Source organism: Xenopus laevis, chromosome 2S (assembly GCF_017654675.1).
Source record: "Xenopus laevis strain J_2021 chromosome 2S, Xenopus_laevis_v10.1, whole genome shotgun sequence".
Classification (NCBI taxonomy): Eukaryota; Metazoa; Chordata; class Amphibia; order Anura; family Pipidae; genus Xenopus; species Xenopus laevis.
In genome coordinates, this window is record NC_054374.1 from 107004995 (window position 1) to 107025096 (window position 20102).

At 36.1% G+C, this 20102-nt stretch overlaps 1 protein-coding gene across 5 annotated transcripts in view; it reads right to left on the reverse strand.

Annotated features, from left to right (window-relative positions):
- Positions 1–20102, reverse strand: part of LOC108709736 (phospholipid-transporting ATPase IH) — a 105876-nt gene that overhangs the window by 67072 nt on the left and 18702 nt on the right. For all 5 annotated transcript variants that reach the window (XM_041584247.1, XM_018249839.2, XM_041584249.1 and 2 more), the window contains exon 2: positions 3245–3367. In XM_041584247.1, the coding sequence (XP_041440181.1) occupies positions 3245–3367 (123 nt within the window). The remainder of the gene's footprint in view (positions 1–3244; positions 3368–20102) is intronic.

Genomic DNA, 20102 nt, shown 5'->3' on the forward strand with positions numbered 1-20102 from the left:
GCATATTTTACTTTGCCTTGCAGTGCTCCATAACCCCCCCCCTTTTTATGTATTTCTTAATTACAGAAAACATTATAAATAAAATTCCCTTTATTATCTTTATGTTATTTTAATTAATACACTGCAAACATAATGCTGAATATTTCTGCTCTCCACTGCTCTTTGGCACACTAATGAAATTGTGAGTAGTGATTGCTCTTTCTTTTTCCATTTGGTCGTCGCAATCGTCAGCGAAACCAATCGCTGAAACAGTAGCTGTTATGTAATTTATTAATGGCTGCTAAATAAAGCTCAGGTTGAATTATTAGGCCTCCGTTCTGGTAAAAAAGGAACATAAGATCATTAGCTTTCAAGGTTTGGCCTTTTTTTTTTTTGCATAGCTTCAAAGCAATAAATGTTTCTTGGGGAAATTATGTAATTGAATAGATCAAGCTTATGCCACAGTCACAAGAAAAAAAGAAAACAAACCTCAGAACACAGTGATTTTCTGATTACCTATGCATGGCTGTAGTACTTAATAGCAGCCCTGCAATTAGCTAAGAGCAAATTCTGTCTCATTTTAATTAGCTCTGGATAAGAAATGAAGGAAAAAAAGCATTTAATTTTATTTGATTGCATTAATTACTGAACTGAGCACTAGAGGCAATTTCGGCCATATAGCAATGAATATCCCAATTCAGTTTTTGATGGCTGGCTGATCATAAAGGGGATCTAAACCCAAATAGATGTAGATGTACTCAGGGTGCTTCACTTTTACTATTTACATTCATTTTTTATTTTAAGCACATTCAGAGGTTTATGCAATTTTTTGATTGCTACATAGTTGTATTTGAAACATATCCAGAAATGTGCTGAATTATCTGTAGCCCTACAGGTACAATGCAGTGTTCACCCTTTAACTGAGGACACATGGTTGCTATGGGTTAATAGGAAAGTAGCAAACTTAAGACCATATATTACATTTCCCTCTTAGAGTGCAGTGAAAATGCATTACCACCCAATTCCACGTCATTTGTTTAGTAACTGGCATGAACCAGTCGCTTTGGCCACAAAGTGGAAAATCAACACTTCAGGGTTCCAAACAAAATCACCCGTTGTGGGCACAATAATAGGGAGATGCCATTCATGTAAGTTACTCCATACATAAGGGCTGGCATCAAGGCTGCCATTAGAAATCACAGGGCCCCATACAACAACATTTTCAGAGTTTCCCCAAGAGACCTGCTTATTTTAAATAGTTACAATCTTTCCTTATCTTAAATTGTAACAAATCTATCTAAGTACACCTGCCATTCTGCCAAAAGCCAATTAAGCTTTAGAAAGTTTGTTTTTGTGGCTGTTCAGTGCAGGAGATCAGAGAGTAACTCGGGATATTTTAGTAACAATCAGGGACGGCAGGCTGAGCTGTCAAAATTGGGACTGTCCTGCGAAAAATGGGACAGGTGGGAGGTATGGAATAAAAAAATTACTTAAAAACATAACCAGTCCTAGTTAATACTAAAAGGACTTTGGATACTGTAAACAAAACTACATTTTTGAGTTATACTCTATCTTAAGGCAAAAAAGAGTAAGAACCAGATGCAGTTGAAAACTTCAGAGATGCAGTCTTATCAATAAATACACTTTATTCTCTTTTGAGGAAGAAGTATGTGAAGCCTGGATTTAACTAAGGAACAGTCAAGAATCGGCTCCCAACAGCACTACAATAACACAGCAAAAGAAGACCACAAAATGACTTGCAGTATTAAAACACGTGAAGTTAAATAGAATGGCCAGTTCTAAGCAATATTTAAATTGGTCTTCATTATTTATTTTTTATCATTTTTTTTTAATTATTTGCTTTCTTCTTCTGACTCTTTCAAATGAGGGTCACTGACCTCATCTTAAAACAAATGCTCTTAAAGCTACATATTTTTATTCAGTTTTGTCCCTAGCAACCGTATTGCTGAAACTGCAAACTGGAGAGCTGCTGAATAAAACCTAAATAACTTAATAACCACAAAAATAAAACCCAATTACAAATTGTCTTGGAATAAAAATCCCTATATTATATTAACAGTTGTATTGTAGATATGGACCTGTTATCTAGAATACTCGGGACCTGGGGTTTTCTAGATAACATAATTTCTGTAATTTAAATCTCCATACCTTAAGTCTACTAGAAAATCATGTAAACATTAAGGGGCCCATTTAATTAGCTCCAGTGAAGGATTAGAAGAAAAAATACTTTGAATTTCGAATGGTCGAATATGGCTACTTCGACCATCAATTAGGCTACTTCGACCTTCGACTACGACTTCGAATCGGATGATTCGAACTAAAAATCGTTCGACTATTCGACCATTCAATAGTCGAAGTACTGTCTCTTTAAAAAAAACTTCGACCCCCTAGTTCGCCACCCAAAACCTACCGAGGCCAATGTTAGCCTATGGGGAAGGTCCCCATAGGCTTCCTAACAATTTTCTGATAGAAGGAAAATCGTTTGATCGATGGATTAAAATCCTTCGAATCGTTCGGTTCGAAGGATTTAATCATTCGATCGAACGATTATTAATTTGATCGTTCGATCGTAGGAATAGTGCTAAGTCCTTTGACTTCGATATTCAAAGTCGAAGGATTTCAATTCGGCAGTTGAATATCGAGGGTTGATTAACCCTTGATATTCGACCCGAAGTAAATCTGCCCCTAAATACACCCATTAAATACACCCAATAGGCTGGTTTTGCTTCCAATAAGGATCAATCATTTTTTAGTTTAGGTCTCGTACAATGCAATGTTTTATTATCACACAGAAAAAGGAAATAACTTTTAAAAAATTTGGATTATTTAGATAAAAGGAAGTCTATGGGAGACAGCCTTCTCCTAGTTTGGAGCTTTCTGGTTAACATGTTTTCGGATAATAGATCCCACACCTGTACCTTTATTGGCTAACTAAGATGATAATCATAGCAAGCTTTCAGAACATTCCCTCTTGTGACCTCCAAATGAACAAAGTTAAAACAGCGTGACTGAAAATAGCTTAACCATTCTTCTTGGCTTGTACCCATAAACTTTGCAATACTGACAAATACTGACCTTGTCGATATATTCACTGCTGCTCTCATGCAGCAAATTAAAAAAACAAAACAAAAAAAAACTACAACTGAACTGGCAAGGAGAAAGAGTTGCATTAGATTTGTATATTATTATTGTAACCACGTGAGGTAACCACACAAGTGACTAGTGGAACAGTAAACAATCTTACATTTGAGGAGACTATCCTGTTATCTGGATACCTCTGAGGAATGTACGCTTCAGTGCCAGGAGGGGGCTGTTTGTGGCCAATGTAAATTGTTCTATTGTCTACCCAGTTCTCTTCTCCAGCACACTGAAAAAAGAACAGAAAAATTTCAGATTAAATACAGGCTTTTAACGAAAATCAAAGTCATTTTGAACAATAAGTATTAAAATCAGAATGCCAATATTATTATTATTATTATTACTTCCCCATTTTGTCTGTATCATAACACATTCCATTCAATAGCAATGCTTGCTTATGCATGAGGAAACTATAAATGTATTTATTAATTGATATCATTTGAAAATGAATACACTCCAGGTTTGATTTTCTGGGGTTTGAAGTTTCAGGCTGTCCTTGTATACCCAAAACTTTTCTTTTCTACACTTTGTAATCTTACAAGCAGTGCCCTTCTGATGCTTTGCCATTATGGTATTAAAGTAAGACCATAAATATTTCCTTTCAACTGGAAATACATAATACCAGTGACTTAACTAAATGTTACTGGGCCCTACAGCAGATTCATTTTAGGGCCCCTAACATATCAGAGATTGTCCTGTATTACCAGTATATATATTCATTATGCTCATTATTAATGCCTCATGTGGCCCCTATAACTCCTGCCCCCCCTGCATCCACAGGGTCTGCTTCCTCTGTAGTAATGCATAATAATACAATGGAGCTGTACACATACTAAAAATAATGCAAACCATCTACTACAATAAAATCTGCTTAGCAAAACATATTTAAGTATTTACCAATTGACCAGAATATAATATAAGGAAACCTGCAAAGGACTGGCTTTTACAAAGATATCAGGTTTATTATAAATGAAATCCAAAGAAAATGTATTTTATTGTCCTAGTGTAGTTAGGATCATGAAAGTAAACATATAGGTTACGGGGATAGAAAGAGTTGGCTATTTTTATTCAAGATTCCCAGCATTCCTCTTTATCAATGTATTTTGTGAAAGTATTGGAAGTTCTATATAAGCACACATTTTCTATTAAATCAGACGCAATTGTGTGGAAGTCCGTCTGGAGTAATTTCCGGTGTTCACTGTGTGAGTGACATCTGTGCCTGATTCTTTAGACACAAGTGTGCTTTGCCTATTCTCTCTAGGTGTGAAGGGAACCCTGGAGCTATCGATTTGTCAGGGTGTGGGAGTAGCTACAGGGTTCTCTTGCGTCAATATGCGCAGTAGCTCTGAGCAGAAAGCAGGAAAGACTGAACTATACGGAAATTGCAATGAGTGTATTTTAATGCAAATACTTTTAATGAAGGCATATGCAGATTTAAACGAGCCCTATTTTCTAACAAATACTTTATTAAGTACTATTATCATTCAAAAAACATATTATGAGTAAGGTTGTACTAATATAGATGCAAGTCATTGAAAATATAGATGCTTAGTAAAGTTACTTGTGTCAAAACATGCTCCTTGCCCTTCTATATAGTTGCACTAAACACAGAATCCATAAGGTGAACAATGTGGCAGTAATTCCAGGGTGACCTCAGCGTGCTGTTTTTGAGATCAGAGCAAATTGCAGTTGTCACGACTGGTGGTGGAGAGAATGCAATCTATGACAATAGCCATTGGTGTGATTCCTATATGAAGAATAGTGGGCCGGCCCGATACCCATGGGTCGGTCGGTTGGGGCTGAACTCGCACCCCCATTTGCGGGTGGCAGGCGGGACCGGTTACAGCTCTTCTTCCTGCTCTGCCTGCCTGCCACCTTGCACTGCCGGCTTCCAAATTCCGGCTTTATAGCCACGCATCTGGTGCAGGCGGGCATGGGTGGAGGGAGGGCAGTTTCGGGTCGGGTGCAGGTCAGGTTTTACCACTAATGAAGAAGTATATGGAAGCAATCTGCTCCATGGTACTGGAGTTTATTGAGTGGAGAGTGACAAGAATGCTGTGATGGCTGGTTTTAATAGTGACTGAAGCCTATGCAGTAATGCTATTATCTAAAGACTTTAGGGAAAAAAACCTTCTCAAATAATATTTTCCCCTGCATGTTCCACCTAGTGCCAGAATTAAACATCTATTTATCACCAATATGCATAAATTACGGGATTGGTTAAAATGTGTCAAAGAATACAAATAACTCTAAAAAAAAACATCTAAAAAGTCAGTGAAAAATATAAAAGGAGTCAAACCCTGAACAAATAACCTTGTATTTACCTACATTACCCCAAATCTATAATCTTGCGTTATTTTATACTGAATCTATATTTCCAGTCATACCATTTTTATATGGAATACCTGTTTAACTTAATTGCTCTATAGCTGCATAAAATTGACCTCCCTGTGTGGTAAGTGTCACATGTGCAGTACAGATTGCATGCGGCATATGGATAAATATACAGTATATATATATATATATATATATATATATATATATATATCTGTTCTTAGTTTACTTAAAGTGACACTGACACTAAAAAAATGACTTTTTAAAATATTAATGTGCATTAAAAGTTACCTATAGGTCATGTTTTTGCTGAGATGTTTGTTTTTGTAAGTTATTGTTAGTTAAAGTTTCTAAACCTGACTGTCCCATCTCAGCCTGTCAGTTAAAGTTTCTGATGCTAACGGACTCCGGCTGCACAAACATGGCAGCCCCCTTATACAGGGACATGGTTCATCAGACAGGTAATGTAAAGGCATGCTGCAAATACTTTATGGCAAAGTTATAGGTAGCTTTCAAAGGCAATATTATGATAGATGTAAAAAAAGAGTTTAGTTTCTGGTGTCAGTATCTTTTTAAGTATTTTAAACATATTCTCACAAAACCTATTAAAAAACCTTATACACATTACAAAAAGAAAAAAAATATGCATCAGTCCAACAGGAGGCCAGCCAGATGTGGTCCTCGCTCCAATAGATTTTTATGGCCCATAAACTGCCCAGAGCTAAAATGACATTACAATTATTACATTCTGATACTGTTTAGCACCATATAGTAAAGTAAAAAGAAAATTGTATACTGTAGGGGAACAGTTAGACAGCACTGTGTAATGAAATGTTGATATTTAAAGAGAAAGTATACTTGCATCCAAAAAGCATTTACATAGCAGAAAGGATACTATTTTAAATGTTCCGGTAAGATTATTTTTTTCTTGAGATTACAAATAAATAATACATTTAAAAATAAATAAAAAATAAATTTACAAATAAACAAAAAAAATGTTATGAATAATTTAAAAGCATTATGGCAGAATACATCTCTCTAATGCATATTCCAGATAATGAGCAATATTACATGTAAGTTATGCAACAGTGTGTTTTCCATTACTGAATAACATATCATTTAGGCACCAGGATAATTAGTAGAAGTAGACACAATACACCAATATACAATTAGTGAAAGTAGATATAATACAAAATTGACCCTACTCATAATGTGAAAACAGACATGGGGGCTCATTTATCAACACAGGGCAAATTTGCCCATGGGCAGTTACCCATAGCAACCAATCAGTGATTAGCTTTTTAAAGCCAGCTGCAAGTACAACAATGAATACAACAATCTGATTGGTTGCCATGGGTAATTGCCCATGGGCAAATTTGCCTAGTATTGATAAATGACCCCCATGATGTTTGAACTCACTATCCTGCACTTATAAAAAAAAAGATGAATGTTCTCACTAATATTCATTATGAGAGACAGATATTGGAAAAGGGGGGAATATCAGCTTTTAGAAATTGTTCCTAATGCAGACAAATAGCAGAAATGCTGCAGTTCAATAGCAAATCTTAATGTAAATAATTCAATTTCATCACAAAGGATTATAATCCATTACTCTTGTGTTACAGCAGAAGAACAACCAAATCAATTTAAACAGCAATAAATAAAATGTTTTCTTTTAGAAAATGGCTTTTTTGTAATGGATTGGATGGTTTTATGCAATCAACGCTAGGACAATCATTCTAAATAAGGTTTTAAAAGGGATGCTGTTTAACTGAAGTATTAAAAGATACAGAATTATGTTTAAGTCTAGACAGTCTTATCTGAAATAAGTTAAAATCATGCAATAGAATGACAATTGACCCACCTGCTCTTAGACGATAAGTACAATCAGTACAGTAGTTATTGTGCATTTGTACCACAGACAGTAAAAGACCTTTTTGTCCTTCACTATCTCTACTCATATAAATCTTATCAACTTCAGTCCATACAAAGCAGCTATCACTGTCATTTACAGCACCTATACCTGTTTAACGCAGATTTTTTTTCTTATAAGTAGATTTGCTCTGTACATAGCAGAAACATAGTATTTGCTAATGCAATTCCAGTTCACTGACAATAAAAATTGCAAAGAGGAAAGGGCTTAAGCTACTGCCACAACAGGCGGATTCTTGGCCTGCAGATAAACACTGAGGGGCAAATTCACTATGCGCCGAAGCGCCTAACTCTAGCGTCAATTCGCTAGCGTTGGGCATTTTCGTTACTTCGCAAATTCACTAACGGACGCTGGTGTAACTTCGCTAGTGTAACTTCGCACCCTTACGCCTGGTGAATTTGCGCAACGTACGTAACTACGCGCGCATTGTTCTGAACGCTACCTTTTACGCTAGACTTCCTTCGCCACCTCAGACCAGGCGAAGCGCAATAGAGTAGATAGGGATTACTTAAAAAAAAGTTAAAGTTTTTTCTAAGTCCCTAAAAACGCTGGCGTTTTTTCTATATTATGGGTGATAGGCTGAAAAAGATCGAAAAAATGTTTGGGGCTCCTCTCCCCCCTACATTTCCTAACTCATGGCAACTTAACTATACAGTTGGCACATGTGTAGGGCAAAATAAAAATTTTATTTGATGTTTTGAAGGTTTCCCAGGCATTTTTAGTGCTGCTACATATTCCTCCATTGAAATTTGAATTTGGCGCTGTATGCAAATTAACCATCGCTAGCGCAACTTCGCAATCTTATGCTACCCCTGAGTGCAACTTCGGATTTTAGTGAATTTGCGGAGCACTGGCGAAACTACGCCTGGCGAAGTGCGGCGAAGTTACACCTGGCGCAACTACGAATCTTAGTGAATGTCCCACTGAGAATCAGCCCCTATACTCCGATCAGCTTTGTAATGTGCCTGCACCCAAAGCCACTGTGTCTGAATTTGCATTTTGAAGCTGAAATCCAAATGCAAATGCATGGAAGGGTGCAAAGTGCAAAAAAAAAAAAAAACAGCTGCATGTTTTTATACACAGGTCTCTGTGCTCCAAAATGAAGTGCTGAGACCTGTGCCTGCCCCATGAATACAGTACTGCCTACATTTGCCAGTGCCTTATTCATTAAGGGATGGTGTGTGGAGGTCAGGGGCAGCAACAACAGCGGATCTGGGCCATCCCAGTCCAACACTAGTTGAGGCATACAGGTGCCCTTCCCCCCCCCACCCCCTAACTTGCTTTATGGATGGCAGTAAGCACAGGGCTGCATTTCACCCTCTCTCTGTATTTCGCACTGGATTAAAACATGCAGCATGCTGATATGCCCCTACTGCTTTGAGAATGACCACTAATTTAGTGTTCCAGCGCATGTAAGCAGGGAAATAAGACACTGACCCGTCAGACCTTTTCCCAATCTAATCACCCCCCCCCCCAAATCAGGCTGATCCGATTATTTGGCCTGGGTACAAAACATCTATGATTTAATTAGGTTTTTGCCGGATGGACTTTCCAGTCTGCAATACAAATGTCTGACCCATTCACCTTTATTCAAAACAACCATGCCCAGATAACTAAGCTTTTATTTTATGGTTTTACAGAAAGGATTTTAGGTGCAATGGCAAACCGTGTTTATAATGCCTGAGGCTATTTTAACGCAATTACCTTTAGACAAATAAATGACAAAGAACAGTACATCTAGACATTTCACTAAAATGATCATCTCCTGGCTCTTTATTTAATACAAAAACACATTTTTACTAAAAGAAAAAAAAAAAAGAACATAGACCAGACTTCAAGAAACTGTGGTGACACTAGAGACTGAGAATGACAAATGTCAACACTTACACATTTCTATTTAATCATGTGGTCTGCTGCTAACAGAATTAAATAATTGATTATTTGCTCTGCATAATACAATGTACAAATGTTCAACACACTGTGCTTAGCTAGATTTTCAGGTCTATAAGTAGATTCCTGTAATCGAACATCTCATATGTACATCTCCCTCGAGATTTTGGAAGGGCCTTTTAAGGATAAACAGAGCATTCCCATAAGGCTACAAAGTGTCAAAAGCCAGTACGCTTTTGTTACATTTTACAGCATTAACCTTTGTTATTTTCTGATTTTCTACCTTTTATCATTTGTTGAAAAATGTTTAAACTAGCAAATTGTAACAAATCAGTTTCATGTCTGAAAATAAATCTCAGCTGTGATGTGTCCATATGTTCCCAGACTTTACTTTGAAACCCACCACCCACTCTCTCAACCTTATTATCATTTAAAACCTATGCACAACATATGCAGTCACCCACACAATATACCATTTTCACTGTGCATCATAATCCCATGCTTATTATAAAAATAGACTTCAATGTTACACTCTAATGCATGTATATTCGGTGCACAAATGACTGTTTAGGTGTTATTGAGCCACACGCTACCTTTTGGGTGCAGACCCTGTGCAAACAATGATCACAACCGTTTCAAACGTGGTATATATTACAAAATGCAAATGTGTGTAATGTACGGCAGATATCTTTTGTAAGCGACTTTCTGGAATTGCCGATGGCAGTCTATGGAGCCTTTTAGTAGCTATACACAGCTAAACAATATAATACAGAACTTTTGAAACCACAAAGGTTCCTTCTGTCAATGTTCCCAGGGCCCTTTTTAATGTGCAAATGACTGCATAAAGACTCTTCTTTCCCCAGCTAAGTAATTGCCTAGTACGTGGAACACTAACAATCTGTACTTTTCCACTATACTAATGTGCAGGTATTTATACTTAAGTGCTGAAAGAGACTTTCACTATTCCCAGTGCAGATACTTGTAGCTTGTCAAACCTATTTTGGGATGTACTCTTTACTGTAATATCTAAAGATCAATGTATATTAAGAATCTCAACATGGAAGCACACCATTTCAGTCAGAATTGCGCTGACCCAGTGCTGATACAGGAACACTTTAGGACCATCTCCCAATTACTGTCATGTAGAGTCAATTGGCTACAACAATATTTTTATATTGCATATTTTCTTGGAAGGATTTCTGTCTGCAGCTTAGGTCATTATTTAGTTTTTAGTTGCCAATGTATTATGCCCCTTTGGCCAAAATTTTACTTTTTTCTATTCCAAATCCTCTTAGACTTAAAATGTGTTTTCACTTGATAACCCATTCTCTCACTGAAATAACTCTAGCCATTTTTTTTTAGAGTCATTCATGCACTATACAAGTATAGTTTAACTAAAAACACCTTTTATATGTCAAGTGCAAGAATTTGAGCAGCAATAAAGCTGTGTTAAAGGGATGTGATCCATATGATGTTATACCTTATTGTACACTCCTCTTTTATAGAAGTTAATTTTGTCATATTGTTTCCAGATATTTTTCTTACTAACGTTATCTGAAGTTCAGACTGTACCAGTATTATCCTGTCATAAGGATTTAGGTCATTTGTAAAGGGCTTAAGGTTAATATCTAATGGTTGTCAAACCTTTACAGTTCAATCCAATACGCCCCACCAAGGAGAATGCCTATATTATGTATCACACACATTTTATAGTAGTTGTTTACATTGTTTAAAGTAAGGAATACACAGAATTCAGGTATGGCACACAGTTTTGCTGATTTAAGGTCAATGAATCAGACATATAAATGTAACTAACAATAAAGATTGACAACTGTGAGACAAAAATGAATTTACTGTAAGCAGTAAAGGTAATGTTTTCTGTTTTCTAACTTTTAATGAATGACTTTTAATAAAGATTACACAGAGCTTATTTTTCCTAAACTAATACTACAAGCCTGAAGCCTTATTTACTATGAAGCGCAAAGTGGGCTTTATAGAGACATCTACAATGTAGAAAAAGCACTTAGTGGAAAGTTTGTTATATGCAAGTTGCTCCAACATTTTCAGAGTGAAGATGGAGTCACTTTGCACATGGCATTAATAATTGACACATACAGCAAGTTGAAAGCTATAAGCCACAATGCCAAGCTGTTTGTAATTCTCGAGTTTCCTTCCATCATTGCATGCATTTAACTTGAACCATCAGAGCAGTACCTTTGTGAATTGCTTCAATGCACACTCAGTTTTGCATCCATTTACTTTTTGCATTGTCTGTTTTTGCCTTCACTAGACAGTGGCTGTCACTGCACCTTCTACATATACTGATATCTTTCCCATCACTTGAGAAAGGGCACCACTCTGGGCCCGAAACATGTTGTGTCAGCAAATCTGAAATAAAACCTCACTTCAGCAATAATCTGCTCTGTTGAGTGCTCTCCTTTCTACAATCCATGGCTAATATCTTTCCCATAACTCTTTTATCCACAATACACACATATAGGCGAGCGTCACTCCAGAGTCTTTTGGGGGCACATTTACTATGGGTCGAATATCGAGGGTTAATTAACCCTCGATATTTGACCGTCGAAGTAAAATCCTCCGACTTCGAGTATCGAAGTCGAAGGATTTACCGCATTTCCTTCGATTGAACGAGTAAAAGGAATCAATTGGTCGAACAAAATTCCTTAGATCAAAAAAACCTAGGAAAGCCTATGGGGACCTTCCCCATAGGCTAACATTGATGCTCAGTAGGTTTTAGGTGGCGAAGTAGGGGTCGAAGTTTTTTTTAAAGAGGCAGTACTTTGACTATCGAATGGTCGAATAGTTGAACGATTTTTAGTTCGAATCGTTCGATTCGAAGTCGAAGTCGTAGTCGAAGGTCGAAGTAGCCAATTTGATGGTCGAAGTAGCCAATTCGATGGTCGAAGTAGCCAATTCGAAGGTCGAAGTAGCCAAAAAAACACTTCAAAATTCGAAGTATTTTTCATTCTATTCCTTCACTCGTGCTAAGTAAATGTGCCCCCAGGTGTGAAATCATGTCCTACATTTCTTCAAGTTTTAACATTCCATATAAATTTCAAATAAAGGCACTCACCGATTTTCGTCCAACTATAGAAAATGTCTCCTGAAATTCCTCAGGGCAATCAGACGATTTACTTAGGGGGTTATTTATCAAAAACCAAAATCTCATTATTTTCTGAAATATATCAATAAATTCTCCTGGAAAAATCCAGTGCAGGGGAAAAACTCAAAAATTTTTATGAAAATTGTACGCAAATTCAATGCGCACGAATTTTTCAGTTTTTCTCCCAAAAACTCAAGATTTTTTTTTTCTGCCTGAAAGCCATGAAATCTTGGATTATTGCACGAAACCCAGCGCAGATCAGATCTTCGGGACTTCTCCCATTGACTTATATACAACCTCGGCAGGTCTGAGATACCGGATTTCATATTCTGACTTTTTCCATCCTCGAGGTATAAAAAAATTCTGTTAAAAAAACATTTTCGGATTTTATAGTAAAAAAAACTTGAATTTTTAGAGTTTTTGGCATTCGGACTTTAATAAATAACCCCCTTAGAGTTCATTTTAGTAACCTTATATTTTCACACTTGCTTAATATGCATCCAAATCACTGGCCATTTTATAGAAAGATGTAAACTTTAGGGTAGGTGTATCCTTCACAATTATTTACCCATACTATTGGCTATAATTTGTAGTTACTAGTAAAGTCTTCTCTCATTTCTTCTTTACAATAAAATAAACTTCTTTAATAAGTTTCTTTTAAAGCATATCTCTGGCTCTAAATATATGGCCACTATACCACCGTTTCATAAACCTCATGAACCATGAACGCATATCCCTGGAATCAGACAGAAATTCCATAGACCCTCCCCACTTGTATCATGCTCTATTGTACATACAATTTCAGCTATAACAACTTTTCCTAAAATTGTGAAGGTATTTTAGAAAGTTAATTCTTTATTTCATGGTCCTCCTGTAAACCTGGTAATCTCTTTTTCATCACCACTTTATGTGAAGCAAGGTTACCAAGATATCTTCTATACTAATTTATGGAACCAGTACACCCAAACTGCTTCATATGTGGGTCTCCTGCCACAACCTCGCTCTCCTGTTGTTAAAAAGTGTTGGTATGGTGTAAGATATGAAACACAGATGTGAAAAGATACTGTCTGAAAATATTTCATGAGGTTTGGGAGAGTCTACATGTCTCCACAATGAGGATGCCATTGAATAAATATTTTTAATACAAGCAAAAGGCAGCTGAGCTTACAATATCCTACAGGCATGACTCATGCTCTTAATCATTTGGGGCATTTTATTTTCCACACATGATATATATATATATCTTATATCTCTTGGCCCCAAATTAATTGGATTAGTTCTCATATTTGAGCTATGGACTTTAGGGACTTTTCACCATACATATTATTATTATTTGGTTATTTAGCTCATTACAGATTGTTTAGATTGGCTTTACAAATGACAAAACAACTGTTGGATGACTGTTTAAACCTTTGACCTGGTTAATGAAGAAGAATCTGGCTATTCTCTCTGGTATTAAGGGGTGCATTATAAGTAATATGAGACTGCACACAATTTGGCTGTTAGTAGTCATTAGGATCACATGAAAGTCAGCACATCCTGCATATGACTGAAATATGATTACTGTACATAGACATCTTTATGGTTTCAGGCTTTATAGCAACATTCTTTAGCAACATTTCACATTAGTGTGTCTCCACATAATGCTACCATGAGCTCTTATTTTTATGAATTATTACTACTACTACAGCATAGACATGGATGAGAACATCAAGATGCACAGGACAGAGAAAAATAGGTAAAATTAAATGAAAATTGGATTGTTCTACCATTACCGTTCATTCTCATGATAGTTGCCCTCAATTTGTAACCATTAAGTATGTCTGCATATGATTGAGATTCAAGGAACAGTTCGCCAGTGTTTTGTCTTTGCAGCATATGGGATATAAGGAAAAAATATATAGGTTTTTGCTATTACAGAACAGTGACAGAAAGGACAGCGATGCTATTTATACTGTACCCACATCTTCAGAAAGACCCTTGTGCCAAAAAAGTACCTCACTATCAATACTAATTACACATTAATCATTACATTATATGATATCTGAAGAAAATCTGATTGTGTAAGTAAAGTTTATTTTGCTCAACTAACATGATAGAAAAAATGTGGGATTATTTCTTAAAGTGACAGGTCCCCTTTAAACTAAACTACTCAAAATATCTCTGACTGCAGAAGGGGATTGAGGTGAATGATTAACCTTTATTCTCAGAAGACCCAAATGACGTTGCAGAATCAGCAAAAATTAGTTTAGAACCAATTGTTTGCCCTGTTTTAAACATGAAATGTAATTGTAGCAAAGCGTTTTACAATATTTATTTGAGTACTTTATGCTAAGTGGTGTTTGAAGTGGTGGTGGGTCCAAATTTTTCTGTACCCGGAAATACAGCTAACTGCACATTGCCATGATGTGAAACATGCAGATGATTTATATAGTGATACCTGTGCAGAGTTTAGCATTACCTAAAGGGCAACGTAGAAAGACTGGAGCTCCATAATAAGGAAAAAAACTTCTTAGAGATAGAGATATCCAACAAGTGCCCTTAGTACAAATGTCCTCTCTGCATTGCTATTGTAGCTCAGGAAACACTCATTTTGAAAACCTGTATGTTAATTATATACCTCAGATCTTTACCCAAGCAGCTGTGATAAGAAACATGTCCATATATTGACTTATAGCACACTTAGTATGGCACTGGCAAATATAATGACTGCTCAACATACTATACAGTACTTTAAATATTAGTCAGGCACCAAGCTAGTCTATGACTGAGGGATACACAATACACACTAAGCAATGAACCAACATAAATAAAAACATGTCTTTATTAATATTTCCATAATACATTACAGAGTATCTTAAAGGAAAACTATACCCCCCAAACAATGTAGGTCTCTATTAAAAGATACTGAGTAAAACAGCTCATGTGTAAAACCCTGCTTCATGTAAATGAACCATTATCATAATAATATACTTTTTTAGTAGTATGTGCCATTGGGTAATCATAAATAGAAAATTGCCATTTTAAAAAATAAGGGCCGCCCCCTGAGATCGTAAGATTCACTGTGTACACATACAAACCACATGTAAGGTCACATGAGCCAATGAACAGACAGAGTTCTGTCTTTTGCTTCAACACTTCTTCCTGTTACAGTTAGTGTTGTAGTATTTCTGGTCAGGTGATCTCTGAGGCAGCACAGATACAGTCACGAAATGGTGGTTCAAGGCAAGAGATGTAAAAGGGCAATATTTATGTAAATTTATATTCCAGTTTGGTAAGATTCTTTAATATGTCATTCAATTTGATATAAACTATCTTTTGCTTAAGTATTCATTTTGGGGGTATAGTTTTCCTTTAATGTTTGTTGCACATTTACAAGTTAATCCCAGACATATTCCTCATGTCATGCCCCGTTTCACAATGCAAGTGACACATTGCTCAAAGTAAGGTGTGTTACATAATAATAATAATACTCATTTTGTTCGGTACTTTCCATCGTGGAGCCATGGCCCTACGGTGACCTCAAGTGCATTTATTTAATATATGACACATTGACAACAATGGCTGGAATTGTCCCAGTACCAAAATCACCATAATAAAGCATTTAGATAAACTCAGAACTGCACGACTCTGTGCCTACTTTATATTTAATTCAACATGTTTCAAAAACAGTCTGTCTTGATGGTTTTAGTGCTGGTACCAGAAAACAGGACCCACCAACAAGGGGGCACATTTACTAAATGAAGAGTAAGACAGTTTTGGGGGAATGTAATAAAAGTCGCAAATAGCAAAACAATTTGCACAAATAAGAAATAAAAATTTGCATTTTGCAATGTAATACTCTTCCTTAAACTGTTATTGCATTGCAAATTTTTATTGCACATTGCCCACTTTTAAGAAGTGCTTGAAGGTGTTGTAATCTTTTGGAGCAAACATAACAACATTTTCAGTAAAAAGTTTTATTACGTTCACTGCGCACTGGCGCAAACTATAAAATTCGCAAGCCTTCTTCCCCTGTGGAAAGTGGTTGCTAAACAGTTTCCGGGTTTGCAGAAGCTAAGGCAAATTTATTTTAACAAAGGCATAACTTTTTGCATTGCGAATATTTTTTCCGTTACCGACTTTTATTTGCTTTTTTGCTTTGCTTTGCTAGAGAACTTTTGCACCGTTTCGCCAGGCGAATTTTTGTTCAGGCAAACAATCATTAATCTGCTTATTTATCAAAATGTAAAATTTCACCAGGTTGTGACTGGCAAATTAATAGAACGAAGCGTTAGCCTCAACATTATTATGTCATTGACATCATATCCGGTATTCAAAAAAAAAAAGAAAAAAAAAAAAAGGCTGGCGTTTTTTTCAAATTTATATAGTGTGATTATGTTAAGTTGTAACAGTTTAAAATGTTTTATTTACACTTTTTTTTAGCATTTAAAGCTCATGCCAAATTTGTTTTAGGTTAGGCTCATGGCTTTTTCTATATTCTCTTGATTTTGCTTCCTTGGACATTTTTAATAAAAAGTGCCCACTTCCAGCAATTTCACCAACATCACTAATAAATACATGCATGAGATGTTTTTAAATTTAAATTGAAATAAGCATAAGTAAGTTAACATAGTTTTGCTAGGAAGAAAGTAATGCTAGAGAAAAGGCACTAAGAAATATTCGATGAGGAAAGTATGCCATCATTCTTTTGAGACAAAATGACGTATTTAGATGAATACACATAGTCGGCACGAAATAACTTTTGACATAGTTGCACGAAGTATGGCGATGATTTCTGAAGCAAAAATGTGGACGTAAGTATTCTGCCCACGGTCTTACAATGAGTAGTAATCAGCTTGACATGTACCATTTAAAAGTGGAAACCATAAGAACTGTATCCATTTATTAGTCTACAAGCCTACTGTGCCAACAGCATATGTCTCATTTTAGGAGCACACTGAAAACAAAAACATAATTTTTACTATAGGAGTTGTGTCTTCCAACCACATGGCAGATGGTGAAGCACCAGTTTAGTGTAGCCTGTACCCATCATATCCGTGACTTTTTTGCCTTTTTGATAGCATATTACAATAGTGTAAACCAGGCAAAACTGCTGTTGGAAAACTGCACTACAATCATACAGTTCTATGTAATGGGCTTGAAAGAGACTTGCCAAGCCTTAGCAGTGTGATCTCCTGCATAATTTATTTAGCTTCAAAAGAAGTGTTATGGATTTTAGAAACATGTTACAAAACTCAAAACAGCTACAGAAATCACTATGCTTATGTATTTTTGAATACATGAGTAGAAAATAAAAAGATATTTGATGAAACATTAGATTGTACAATTTGCATTTTGCATGCACATAAATGACCAAGAGCCTGTTACTAATTCCCGATAATCTTGCCGCTGTACAATAACAAATCTTCTAGATTTCTTTAGTACTGAAACAACAGAACCCAGGTATCGGTAGGTATGGAACTGAAAAACTTCTGACACAGCAATCTGTGCCTTAAATACAAAAAGGGTTGTTTACAAACAATGGGAAAGAAGTGAACAGCACTAAAATTGGCCATACATGGGCCGATATAAGATTCAGACAGCTTATTAGGCAGTGTATGGGGCCTTCCGACAGGCTTCCCCCAATCAATATCTGGCCCACAATCGGCAGATGTAGATTGGCCAAGTAAAAAAATCAGATCGAAGACTGCATTGGTTCATTGGTCCGACCTCCTGTATTCAAGTCATTGTGAACCAATTGTTGGCTCCTAGGGCCCATGATGGGATCAGCCCAATATTGCCCACCTCAAACGAGCGGATCTCTGCATGCATGGCCACCTTAAATTAACCCTGACATAGTCTGGCAACCTTACATTTAGACTATTAGATCAATATACATCACACAAAATGTGTTGAATACATTAGGCTTTACCCCATGAGACCTCTAGGCACAGGTGGTGGTCAACAAAAATCCCATGTTTTAGATGTTAAACATTGAACCAGTGGATTACACCTATCAGCTTATGTCCAGGGTCAGGGAACACAACATGTGCATGGCCAGTATAACTGAGATGCTTTTCCCTTTAAAATCAGCTTTAAAATTTGCTTTTCAAGATTTTTACATGCATCAGATTTATTGATGTTTACATAAACCCCAAGGGGCCGATTCACTAAGCTCGAGTGAAGGATTCGAATGAAAAATACTTCGAATTTCGAAGTATTTTTTGGGTACTTCGACCATCGAATGGGCTACTTCGACCTTCGACTACGACCTTCGACTTCGATTCGAACGAAAAATCGTTCGACTATTCGACCATTCGAAGTACTTTCCCTTTAAAAAAAACTTCGACCCCCTACTTCGGCAGATAAAACCTACCGAAGTCAATGTTAGCCTATGGGGAAGGTCCCCATAGGCTTGCTAAACTTTTTTTGATCGAAGGATTTTCCTTCGATCGTTGGATTAAAATCCTTCGATCGATCGATCGAACGTTTAGCGCTAAATCCTTCGACTTCGATATTCGAAGTCGAAGGATTTCAATTCGAGGGTCGAATTTCGAAGTATTTTTAACTTCGAAATTCGACCCTTAGTGAATCTGCCCCCAAATGTCTGACTTTACAAACAGAACAGGTATTAAACACTTAAATTATAAAATGCATTCCATATTTGCACCTCAAGCAAGTTTTTAGCCATAAAAGCCCACCAGAAAGAGGAGCATGTTGAAAATATGAAGATGTCCTAAAAGCCTATGAAAAAATCAAGATAATTATTCATTATTGCTAAACACCAGAAGGCTGTACCTAAAAATACACATCAGATTATTATACTGTATACAAATGCTAATGTTTTAATTTAAATAAAAAAATGCAGTCTGCATTGTATTTGATGCAATTGCAAAAACTGGAGAATAAATATTGTGTATATTTATCAATAATACAGAGCCCTTTCTCAGTGAAATAGCCCTTAGTCTTATAAACCCGAATAAACATCATAATATTGTTAACAGTCAAACCTTGGAAATATCCAACTAAAACTGTTCAAATGAAGAGAATGGTTCCATTAATACTAATGGCTAAATATTTTGCATCCCTTTCACTATTGATCTGTTGATAAAATCAAAGCTAGTAAAAGACAAATGGTCTTTTTATCGATTAGCTGAAATACTGGAGTGATGTGAAAGCTGTCGTTAGAATGATGAAATTGGTAAATGATAAAAATCAATGTTATTTCTGCCAATAAAATGCAGAGAAAGCAGTAACAAAGAAATGTTACTTCAAAGAAGCAGAAATTTTACTAGGAATCGGAAGATAAGCTGATTTTGCAGGTGTAAGGAGCCTTTTTATCACAAAAACTGGAATTTTCACTATAACGATAAATGATAGGAGTTACTTTATATAACAAATATTCTATTGTCAGAAGTGGCTTACTTTTCCATGCAAAGACCACATTATATGTCTATACTTTTTAAGACCAGACAGAGCTAATAAGAAAAAGGTATTTTGAAAGTAAATGATTTATCTGTGGGAAACCACCTGTGTAACCTAATAAACGTATTGCACAATTAATTCATTTTGTAAGATTTCTATTTTTTGTCATGTCCTCCCACTCTTGTCTCATCCAGTTACACACTAGTTACAATCCAACCTTATTATTCAGTTGTATAGTAACTGATCTTGTATGCAAATAATCCAGAATGCGGTTAT